Raw genomic sequence first — 12,689 nt, 5'->3', positions numbered from 1 at the left:
TTGAGGCATTAGTAGATCTGCAGCTCCCATGTTCAGAAATCCAGACTATCCCTTTAACTTATCCAGCTAGCTCTTCTTTTGCTTCATAACCATCAAATGATTTGTCTAAATACCAAATGAGCCATATTCTGTTTAATGCTAAATTGACACTGATGACGTGTTTTGGTCAGTTGATCCAGTTCATGCAGAAACCATACATGCACTTACATGGCGATGCATACCTCCTGCTATATTTCTGCATGTCATGACATTAATTCCTTAATGCAGTTCTCTACAGGAAGCCTTCAGATTTAGAGGCTTTAAGGTCTTAAATTAAGTTAGAGTCTGACTGACAGCCATTTAACAAGGCTCATAGGTCTTAGTCTGCAGGAAGACGCTGCAACATTTACCTCACAAAAGACAATAAGCTGTATTAAGGTTCATAAACCAATTATAAAATGGTTCTTAATCAGGATTCAGTTCTGCTAAATTGCAAATAGCCCTGTGCACCATGACACCCAGACAAATGCGGTTTTCTTGAAATTGTCCAGGACTGCATTACACCACAATGACATCATCATTGCTGACAATTTGAATATCTGAAAGCCATTTTCCATCTGCTATGCAAGTTTCCAGTGTCTGTGAAGATTTTTTTTCCTCTCCCCTTATCATAATTTTAATACCTTATGCAAGAAGTGGCTCCCTAACCCTATTGAACATGTGTCAAACTCTATTTATGAGGGTTAAATTATTCAGGAGACCCATTTACAAGCGGAGAGAGTCCTCCTTCGCTCTCACACACATGTGTATTCTGGCACGCAGAGGCACACAGCGGGGCTGAGTGCTCGGGCAGGTGTGGCTGGCGGCGGGGTCTATCTGAGCCCTTATCTGTAACTCTAGACTAAACCCAAGAGTCCATCTATCTGAGACGAGGGGAGGGCAGGCAGCCATATTGATCTCCCCAGTCTCTCCCAGAGGAGGCGAGTGGAGGGGAGGGGAGGAGCAAGATGGAGACATTAGCAACAGATTACAGTGTATCAAGAAGAAGGCGTGATATAGGATCTCCTCCAAATTGGCTGTGATCTCTTTACTCTGCAACAGTGGTGGTAAAAACACTTCCAAGGTGGTGGTTGTGGGCAAGAATGATATTTTTCAAAGATACACCACCAATCCAGCTTTGTTCTGTTTTTACACATGATCTTCATGTCAGTCTTCTGGTAGTACTTGTACAGCTGTCTCAGGATACACTTCAACTAAGATGATGTTGGTAAAACAGTATTACTACTGTATATTTTCTCAATCAGTAAATACTAGGATATAAAATAGCGGTCAACCTGTTTTCTTATGGCCAATACCCATACTGATAAGCAATATTTGGAACCAATGTGCACACAATGCACATAATTCAAATGAAATTATTTCTGGCGCAATTTAAAATTTGGAACAAAACAAACTCCAACACCAAAGTAATGCCTTTAGCAAATATTAATCAAAACTTTAATCAATAAATAAGACTCTGATACAGATAAGCGACAAAATGCCAAATATCGGCCCTAATAATTGGCCAGGCCGATAATCTGCCAGTCCCTTATATAAAATGTATGTGTACACTGTGAAGGGCACACTAGATAATGTAAATGTCACAAAAATGTCTTTATGACACAAATCATAGCAGACAAACAGGTTATGTGCCTTTTCTTCCATTCCATTATTGAGCATGTGGTGTGTTTTTCTTTCCTGCAACTGTCCTGCGCTGATCAATGTGACGTGCTACAAAGAGCCGCACAGTCAAGAGTTCAAGTGCATTGAACTCTGAACCCTGTAGCTGCACTGATGTTCATGCGTGCAGCTAATGGCTGAGGGCTACTGCTTGTGTTGTGATTAAAGATGGAGGATTAATGTATAAATTATGTTTCTGAGCATAACTATAAGAAAGTAAACATCATTTTTTATTGAAACTAGATCCAATTAGTCGTGAAATATTAACCTTTAGTTTGAGGATTGTGTTTGGTATTAAAACATTTTTAGTGACAGTTGTAGGGATGTAACAACTCTTAGCAACACTCGGGAAAAATTTACCGCTCATTATAGTCTTTTCTTTGTCTCATCAGAAATTAATGAGCTTCTTTTTTGGACATTAATAAATTCTAACCTGTTTCTGAGAAATTAGGAGCAAAAAATCATTAAGACAAATTTCTGGAATTGCACGGGCTCACTTATAAGCTAATCAATTTATCTTTTGGATATTACTGTTATGTCAAGAGGAGATTATTTAGAGGAAAGAAAAGCATTTTAAACTCTTAAATTTGGATTGGGCTGGGACAAGGGTGTGTGAAAAAGGCTGTTTCACAAGAGCCGAATTTGAGAAACAGAAAATGGTCAAAATCTCATACTGATGTTACACTGAGCTCAGTTATACCTAGGAGGCACGGGATGGACAAAGAAGAGATCTTATTTTGAATTTTCCTTTCCTCTGGGCGTTAACATTGTTGTCTGTACAGCTCTCTGTACAAGTGCCAAAATTTGCTACTTGAGGCTGGCTTCAAAACAGAGTCAATCCCCACAGACCCCATGTTAATGCGGATAGTGTCCTCAGGCTCTCAGTCAGATCAACCCCCAATTCTGTACAGCACCAGCCTCTCATCCAAATATGGTCACCTCTGGCTCCAAAAAAACAAGATGACAACGGCCAAAATGAAAAGTCCACAAACCACTGGGTGACATCACAATAGCATATTCAGTGGGTTGCATACACTAGAAGTAACCCTGGAAGCTAGAAAAAAATTATATCATTTTTGGTGTATGTGCCAGACAGGCAATTCTAATTGTAGTAAATAGGTGCCATCATGGGGTCCATTATCCAGACTTAATAATATATCCATGGTTTTAACACCTTGCAAATAGCTAAAACTTGTGTAAAAATTGACATTCTGATACAACTCTCATGTCTGTACACTAAATATTAATCTAGAGACCGTGGGTGATTAGTTTAGCATAAAGACTAAAAGCAGGGGGACTAGCTAGCCTACATCTGTCCAAAGTGAGATTAGAATCTACCTGACACCTCTAACTTTTACTTGTAAACATCATATTTCTTTTGTTTAATCCATGAACAAATCAAAACATAAAACCTGCAAGTTGTGTGTTTTAGGGGAATTAGTTGCAGCTTTTTCCTGCAGTTTTCATGCTAAGCTTATTCGCTAGTAACTGTAGCTTCATACTTACTGTAGCCTACGCAGGGTGTTATCAATATTCCCATCTAACCTTCACCAAGGTTAAAACGTGTATTTCCTAAAATGTCAAAGTATTTCTTAATATTTGACAGTTACAAGCATTGCAAATGTTGACTGGTAAAATCTTCACTGTATACTGATCTGTAACTGGAACACTTTAACCAATTTGTATAATTTTATGAGCACTTAAATTTACTTCCACAATTAATCATTCATCAAATTTTAATCAGAATCATTTGTGAAGAAATTGCTTGAAATTATAACAAATGACTTTATATTCTGTTAATCTACAGGAATTTGAAACCCAAATGGTCTACCTTGCCAACATTGGGCGAGTCTTTGGTTCTAGTGGCAGCTTGGAGCAGGCAGGAGGGGACGGGCGGTGGGTTTTTCTGGATGATCTCCCTGAAGCAGGTGGAGAAATGAGCGGGAGCTGGATCAGAGGCCTGGCCTTTTTTCCTCGACGTCAGGTTGAGCTTCTCGGCTGCCCTACAGGGAGGAAGGGAGGTGACATGTCACACCAGTGAAACTTATGGTGTAACCAGTACAAACATGCTTTAGATAAAACACATTACTTACATTAATAAAGATACATTTACCTGGCTAAAAGGGACATTGCAGCAGTGTTGGCGATGGTCACTACTCTGGATATGTGAGGGATCTTTGAGCTTGTCTGGACAGTCCCAACATTACCACAGCTCAGTGCAGCATCATCTGCAGCCTGCTCGGGGAGAAAGCTCATTATAAAAATCAAAATCTGTAATTGCACTCCTGCACCCACTCCAAAAGGGGCTATTATCATGGGAATTACTCTGGGGACAATTGTTGGGTGCGTCTGTCTAAGTAGGACATCTAGACTGAGAGCACAGTGGGTTAAACATGCACCATTACAGCTCTGGCTAGCTGCATGTGGAGTGTGAAGAATCGTTTGTGATGGCTGTAGTGACTGCTGTTTGGGCTCAAAACATGACTCAATTGGAGCGGTCCAGTAAACATACTGTCACTGCATCTGACACACACACACCCTCAGTCAAGCAGCTTTATGTAAGCAAATCTTACACAGCTGAAGCTGCGAGGCGTGAGTTTTGCACTCATTCATAACTGTGTTGAGTGTATGCAACATGACCTATTCGAAGTGCAGACCTGCGACTGCTGAACATGAAATCAGCAAGCTTCGCCGCAGGCCACAAAGCCAACATCTTTGTATAACAGTGCTCTCAAGCTCCAAATCTCGTCAGTGTCTCAGTCTTTTTTTTAGGCCAGGATGCCAGCTCAATTCTTTTAATAACGTCCAACTATAAACTGCCAATTAGTGCCATTGAAGAACTGCAGGAGCCGTTGGTTTGGAAGAAGACAGGGAGGAGAAAAAAGGCAGGGGCTACGCTAATGTAGTCAGAGGTAATATGGATTACGTATAGATACTCCCCTGCCCCTCCTTTTGTCCTTTTGTTGACTTATATCTTCTGTCGTAACCTTTTTTATCTTTCTCTCTGCTCTGATTTCTCTCTGTATTTGTAGTCTTTCATTATATCTTGTTTTCTGCCCTTCCGCCCTCTTCTCCTTCATCATTTCTCTCCAGCCCTTTCTCCTGCCTCCCATCTTGAACACTCCATTTCCCTTTCTCTTCTTGCAAACCCTTTGTCCTCCACCCTCCTTTTTGTCTCCTCTCTTCTTACTCTTCGTTCTTTACCTTCACATTATTTCTACTCAGCTGCACAAACCTATTGATCTGCTCTTGTAGCGGACCCACCTGGCGAATTTCTCATGCAGTCTTGCAAAGCACATTTGAGTAAAATGTTGCATTGTTACAGTCAAATTTGATTAGACAGGTCGATTAAGAATGTCAGGTATTATTGATCTCAGGGCCTTTCCAGTTCAAGTGGCCATTCAGAAAACAGCACTCCCTCCAGGTGCTGGGCCTGTCCAGGTTCCCGTTCTCACGCAGCACATAATGATAATGGTGGCAGCTTAAAAACCACTTTGAATTCTTGGTACCTTTTTAATCAATGAGTACTTGAATTTCAGACGGTATTAGACAATAGACGGCTTCTCATTTGGGGACCATTGATTTTGCCGGCTGTCGCTGGCTAATTAAGCTAATGCTAGCTCTTTGGCTGACTCTGTGTTTCAAGATGACTCTTTTAAATTGTGATCCCGCTAAAATATGCACGTTACGGCTCTACACATGATACAAATGAATGAACAAGTCAGCATCTTTATGGAGTTCTTGTAATACAGTTTATAGCTAATTGACCAATCGCTAACCCCCTGCCACCTTAGCTCACTCAGACAAACAAGCGGCGCACTGCATAAAATAACAATGGTGCCTGCCAGTGCCAAAGACATATCTAAAGATGCTATGCAGAACTTTTGGGGACAGATGTTCCATACTTCATGCAAAAGCCATCAAAATGTCCTTCACTATGCTGTGGTGTTAGCGTTAGCCAGCCTTTACAGCTAAGTTAACATTAATGGTTTTCAGTCTGGTGGGCTTAACTACAACCTTTTTCTATATTTAACAAAAAAATTATTAACAGTTCATGTCTGAGAACAACAACACTAAGTTAAACAGATGACATGATGAGCTAACTTTATGAAGCTAAAGTCGGCCATAACATTGGCTGCTATTAGCTAACGCAAGCTAATTTTACCTAGCAAAGTTTGCTGCAAGGTGACGTTATGCACGATGTTGCCGACATAATGTAGAAGGTTATAAGGTTATATATATATATATATATATATATATATATATATATATATATATATATACTGTGTGTGTGTGTGCGTGTGTATATTTATATATATATACTTGTCACTATGTTGCCTTACTTTAAAACAAAAAATGTAGACATCTTCGTTCATCGTCTGTGTAATCTGCCACACAGTTTGATCCAAAGGAGACACTTTGCTCTGTTTATGTGAGGTTTAGGGAACAGGATAAAATACACTCCATTCTCCAGACTCTTAGGATACCTCGTATCAGTGTTGCATTTAAACCATACACATCGTTTGACCATTTTTAAGTCATAACTGCACAACTTGAATTATTAATTATTATTATTATATTTATCTGCGATGTGTCTATCAAGATTCTCTGTCAAAGTGACATATCTTCAAGTAGTAGATCAAGCAATGGATATTCATATTAATCTTTGTCCGTATGGATCAGGAGTAAAATCCCACCAAAGTTTATCCAACACCACAACTGAAACACTTTTACAATCACTTTGTTCAGGTTTCTAATCGTTTTCATTGGGGACTTGGCGGAGGACGTATGACTTCCATCACAGTAATGCACACTTCACCATCCGCCCTGTTAAATATGACCATCCCCCTATTGATCACAAGTGCTTTTTTTGACTGGCTGGCTTTTATGAAGGGGTAAATCATGACCCAATTCCATTCCATTAGCAAAAGTACTTTTAAACAACGTCCTCAGCCATGGGATCTAAGTAGGCTGTGATTAGGCACTATGAATCATTGCTCTGCTGACACGTGCACCCGTAAAAGACGTACTTCACCCATATAGCTCATTAAAAGGGGAAGGCACACTAGGGGATGTGTTATGTGTGATTTAGTGGTAAGAGAAGGCTTTTAGGGGTACCTTATGGTAAGAGTACATGGTGACACCATCAGTGCTGGACGTAGATTTAGAGGTGGTCAGCTGTTGCTGCTCCTCTACCCAGCGGTCCATATCGGGGTTTGGGAGCTTGGGCCCCCTCCGTCTGATGGTTTGGGGCGTCCTCTGAGGCGTCCTCGGACTTCTGGGACTGTGAGGACTGTGGGTGCGACTGCGTGGTTGATGCACAGCCGTTGCAGCTTCCCTTGGCGCTCTGTCTCCATGCTTTGTCTCACTTTGTCCCAGCAGTGTACCGGTGCTAAAGCTGTGTTCAAAGGGAGGCTTAGCTAATGACTGACCCCTGCTCAGAGCCAAGTGGACGGCCTCTTGTTTGAGCTGGTTCAGGTTCACACCACAGGCTCCGCACTCGCCCTGATCCCTTTCTCTGTCCCTGGATTCATGGGTGGACCGACCGTGGACGCGAAGATTGTCATGGAGAAACACAGACAGCTCACTAGAGTCCTGTAAAATTAAAAAAAAGAAGCAAAAATATTTTACATTTACAAATTGCACACAAATTAGCCGTGAGGTGTTAGGAGTTCTTGCTTAAGTTACTTGAAGTCGACTATAATTATGTTTTCACAAAAGAGACCTACCTAATGAGATCAGAGATTCAGCACAGGTTTCTGATGAAGATGTAATAACAAAGCTAATTTGCTTTGTTTGATTTCTGGCTTGAGGATTACATGAATGATCACTGAGTTTATGGAAACTGAGTTGTGGGAAGGCACTGCAAGCAATCTTAGCACTTAGTGCAGCATTCATTGAGTCGGTAGTATTGATTAATACTACAATTGCCATCTTCAAAAGTGCAGTAAGCAAAAAAAAAAATACTCACGGCACCTTTAAAATTAACTGAAAATACAATCAATCTCTGTTGCAAACCACCAACTCAGGAAGAACAACATGTCACCACGCCGCATTTAATTTTAATTTTCAGTGCTGAGGAAAAATGGTATTTCTTTGCTTCTTGGCCACAACACAGGTTGTAAAGTAATGCTAGAAATTGCTTTGTAGAAACATGTCTAGAAACTGTGTTGGTTTTATTGACAGTTATATAGCTAGACAATAATAATCAAGAATAATTTTAAAAATGTGTGGCAGAATGATGTATGAAACAGTTTTAATAACACCAATCAAAAAGTTCCCAGACATGGATCCGGGCTGGCAAAACTAACAAAACAAACATCAAACCATCACCTTGCTTTTCATCCTGACAAATACACTCTTGTGTCAAATCCTATATTGGCCTCTGACCATTATGGCGGATTATGAAACAGTGGGCCCCTGGACACAGATATGCAAAAAGCCCCACCACTGCTCTTAATTAGGAGCAAGATATACAGACTTTGTAGTGGTTTTGCACCTCTTTGTGTCTCTTTGTGGTTGTTTGTGTCTCATCAAGGTAATTTTGTGTCTTTTTTTAGTCATTACAAGTCTTTCTGTAGTCATTTTGTGTCTCTGTGAGGTTGTTTTGTGTCTTTTTGTAGTCATTTGGGTCTCTTTAAAATAATTTTTCTTGTTGGGGAAATTTTGTGTCTCTGTGAGGTATTCTTTCACCTTTTTTTTTGGACCGTTTGTGTCATTTGTGTCTCCTTGTGGGGGGGGTTTCTGTCTCTTTTCACAAATAGAAATAATGACAGATACATAGATACATAAAGGTATGAATCTGCTCTGATGGATGACTCAACTCTCCATCTTAGCCAGATTACAAGCCCATCTAAAAAGATGACAGTACAGAGGCCAAATGCTTTTGAAAAATCATGCTCGGATCAATAAACCTACGAGGAGCTAGCCAGCTTATCAGATTTCTTCTGACCATGTCTATGGCCACAAGATACCATCTCTCTCCTGCTCGTACTGTGGCCTCTCTCTAAAAACATGATGCTAGCTGTGCCCCATCCCACTTAGGAGGACAAAAATAAATAGTCTTCTCTCAATGGAGAGGACTGTGGAGATGACACAGGGATGTCGAGATGAAATATTCATGCCCATTTGGAACCACTCACGTAGGAATGGCACTGGTTGTCGATTGGAGTGTTTCTGATGGATGTTAGTGGTGACAAATGTACAGATGGCTGCAGCAAAGTATGTGTGCATTCCTCCCACAGGCACCACTGTAAAGACTGATGTGCCCACACAAACATTAAAACACTATCTAATTGACTTACACATACTGCACCAAAGAAACTGTGTTAGAAGTGGCAGCTTTATTAACAAAGTCCACATGTGTGTGATTATATTAGGACAGAAACTAGTAATTATTTCTATTGCTGATACCTTTTTTTCTCAAGTAATTGGTAAATTATTTCATAAAATCCAAAGAATTTCCCAAACTGGCATATTCATATTGCTTTTTTGACTGACCAACACTTCATACCCAAAAGACAGTTTACAATTTATAATGTAGCAGACTAAGAAAACCAGCAAATATTCACATTTAAGGGGCTAAAACCAGTGGTGGATCTTCCTAAAGGTGACATGGGCAGTGCCACCACCCAGAAGATGGGTAGGGGAGCAGACCCCCCTCTCCTCCTTTTTTTTCCAATATCCTTTCCTTCAAAATATATTTGATGAAATCAAACACATGGGAAATGATGCAGTGAAGTGTATATGGGTATAAAAACAAGAAGGAGATGAACAAATTTGCACATAGGCTTCTAAGTTATGTTACTGTGATTTATTATCATTGTTTGTTCGCTAAGTTGTTTGTTACGTTGATTTCTAATAAGCTTTTGTTTTTGTTAGTATTAAATACAATAGCCTATATACATATAACATAACAATAATAGCCCAAAATAAAAAATAAATCATTAAATAAGATGTGAGGGGGGGTCTTGCCTACCTTGCTGAATGTGCTAGGTTCGGCACTGGCTCAGACCATTAAATTTAATTGCTGCCTACTAGCCTACTTTAAATAAATAAATAAATAAATAAAATTGGGATTTTTTTTTTGTCCATGTCACAGAATGAGCGAGGTTCAGCACTAGCTCAAACTATTACATTTTAGTGTTTGTTAGTAATAAATACAATAATGATGATGATAATAATAATAATAATAATAATAATAATAATAATAATAACAATAAAAGTGCCAAATATGCTAGGTGCGGCACTGGCTCAAACCATTAAATATTGGTGGTTTTTGTTTAAAAAAGAAAAAAAAAACTACATCTCTGTAAATTAATTTAAATATTTTTATTATCTGTTAACTGTATCCCTATGCCACCACCTGCTGAAAAGCCACAAAATGTGTTCTTTACGTCAGCCTACACTTGTATCTATATTTGCCCCAAAGCACCCACTTTAACATGTTTTCCCTTACAAATATATCTTTCAGACTTAAAATTAAGCAGACTGATGTAAAGCGCATCTCTGCCTCTCCATCACAGCACCGTGGTTACTGACCTTGCACGAGAAGTGATGGTGCACAGCCAGGGTGAGCGCTTGTTTCTTCAGAGCAACAAGGGTCGCTGAGCACTTCTCGCAACACGCAACTTTCCTGTCGGACCTCCCAAAGCCTGGGTTCGCGTACATGGTGCCTCTACATATTGTCCCACTTCCAAAGGACAGGGTACTCCTGATGCGATCTCCGACGGATCCAGGGAGAGACTTGTATGACGGGACAGCGTCTGCTCTCTGGCACATATTCCGATGTGGGTCGCCTCTGGACCCTCCGGCACCCTCAGGAGTGGGGCGCTCCTTGCAGTCTTTCCCGGTAACACTCGCAGAAAAGCCGAGAGACTCACAGTGATGCTGCACTTCTGAGCTCTAAGAAATAAATCATTAGCAGAAGGATGTATGTGGGCTCTGGCAGCGGGAAATTAGATATCAATCGACGTGGACAACTGTAACCACACCCTAATGTTTGTCTTGCATTGCAACAATATTATTCTTGTATAAAACTCTGTAAAAATCATGCAAAATTTGAAATCAATGTGCTCAATGTGAATATATCTGACTTACCCAGTGTGTTCCTCGCACAGAGGCAGGAAATCTCTCTCCTCTTCCAGTCAGAGATGACATGACAACTTGTTAATATTTAAAAAGATATCCGAACAAAGGCAGGGCGCACTTTTATTTAATTTTGCCCAACTCCTGTGGATAAAAAGCAAAAATATTTCACTCATGGTAGGCTGAAATAAAAAATATGACAAACTAAGAGGCTGGAGACACTGTCTCAGAGGTGGACTGATGACAGTGGCACAGTGGAGAAGGAGTGAGCGCACTGAAGATCACTTCATGAACCCACTGGGCTATTTATTAAAACCTCCTCAGGGAGGCAGTAAAGAGCAATTGCTCACACATAGTGAAATGACCAGGCTGCTGCACAGTTTGTTTAAAGAAATCATTTAATTTCATAACATTATTTCGAAGAAATATCTATCCCCCATAACAGATCCAAATGTAAAAGTGTTATTGCAACAGAATATTGAGACAAAGTTGCCCACATGGATGTGGAAACAGGCAATCACTATAACAATACCTTCAGCTTACTGTACCTCTGCAACTGCAGTCACTCCGCACTTTACACTTGTATATATGTATATATGTATAGTCTCTTAGTTTTTAGTTTTTTAAGCGTATTCCTTTTATATTCTATTAATATTGTTTGCTCTTTATTCTCTTTGTTCTTACTGTATGGCGCTGCTACACCCCAATTTCTCAGTTTTGAGATCAATAAAGTATATCTATCTATCTATCTATCTATATTACTGTAGAAAGTGAGGGTGCATTTTATATTTTGATTAAAAAAATGAAGAAATTTTAACCAAGTAGCCTGCATTTTTTTTTTTTAAAAGAGATAAAAATAGAAGTGTAACTATAACTAAAGGAATGTTTTTTATAGTGAACTGCAGAAAATTTCAGTCATACAATTAAAGGAACAATGTGCAAAATTTAGGGGGATTTAGTGGCATCTGGTAGTGAGAATTGCAAACTGCAACCAGCTGAAACCTCTCCCAGCGACAGGTCAGTCAAAGCATGCATAAATAGACTTCAGGATAGTCTTTCCTGACTGTGAAAGACTCTTAAATTCGTGCAACATTCTCACTTTATGTGCATTACTTATTTATTAAGTTATTTTGTGTATATAGCTTCATATCTATGCATATATAGGTACTGTGCATGTACGTTTGAACTGGTGTGTGAGCATCAGAGTATGTGGGGGGTTTTCACTTAATCGCTTTTCACCTTTTACTATTGATTTTAGTCTTTTATTCTTATTTTGTTGAGCTTTACTCTAGTGCAACTAAATTTCATTGTGTATACCTGTAAAATGGCAGTAAAGGTATTCCGATTCTGATTTTCTTCAATGTTAATTGTTTGGAGTTGAATTATCCGCAGAGGTCTCTTTCTCTACAAAACAAACAGACTCTGTGATTTAGGGGTATATAGGCCTATTGGTTGAAACTGAATACAATATAACAAGTGTGTTTTATACAGTAAATAATCTCCTGAAAATAAGAATTGTCACATTTGATGAACTTAGTATGAGCCATTTATATTTACAAATGGAGCAAGTTCTGGTCTACATAGCCTAGATGCTGCACCACCATGTTTCTACAGTAGCCCAAAGCAGACAAAACAAACATAGATCGACCCATTCTCAATGTTTTGTGTTGCCCACTGTGGTTAGCGGCCTCTCCATGATGAGTACATCAGAAAAACTCTGAAATTATTTATTTATTTATTTGTTCATTTTTTAACATAAAACTGCTTTTTGCAGTGTTCATAGTAGTTTAAATCATTGGGTCTGTTTGTTTTGGAGAGAAGGAGACCTCTGCATATAATCAATTCACGCTGAATTCCTCCTGAACAATAAACACTGAGGGAAATTTTACCGGAAGAAATTTCAG

At 39.4% G+C, this 12,689-nt stretch overlaps 1 protein-coding gene across 2 annotated transcripts in view; it reads right to left on the bottom strand.

Moving 5' to 3' along the window:
* The window catches only part of LOC121955887 (kinesin-like protein KIF26B), a 30,835-nt gene extending 19,777 nt beyond the window's left edge, over window positions 1–11,058 (bottom strand). For both annotated transcript variants that reach the window (XM_042503970.2, XM_088089640.1), the window contains exons 1-5: window positions 10,798–11,058; window positions 10,240–10,602; window positions 6,817–7,293; window positions 3,812–3,933; window positions 3,530–3,701 (exon numbers count right to left, since the gene is read on the bottom strand). In XM_042503970.2, coding sequence (XP_042359904.2) covers window positions 3,530–3,701; window positions 3,812–3,933; window positions 6,817–7,293; window positions 10,240–10,602; window positions 10,798–10,857 — 1,194 coding nt within the window. In that variant the 5' untranslated portion in view covers window positions 10,858–11,058. The remainder of the gene's footprint in view (window positions 1–3,529; window positions 3,702–3,811; window positions 3,934–6,816; window positions 7,294–10,239; window positions 10,603–10,797) is intronic.
* Window positions 11,059–12,689: the final 1,631 nt, after the last annotated feature.

The sequence above is a fragment of the Plectropomus leopardus genome, chromosome 16, assembly GCF_026936395.1.
Source record: "Plectropomus leopardus strain MGB_pleo_1.0 chromosome 16, ASM2693639v1, whole genome shotgun sequence".
Taxonomy (NCBI): domain Eukaryota; kingdom Metazoa; phylum Chordata; class Actinopteri; order Perciformes; family Serranidae; genus Plectropomus; species Plectropomus leopardus.
This window is presented reverse-complemented; position numbering and strand designations above follow the sequence as displayed.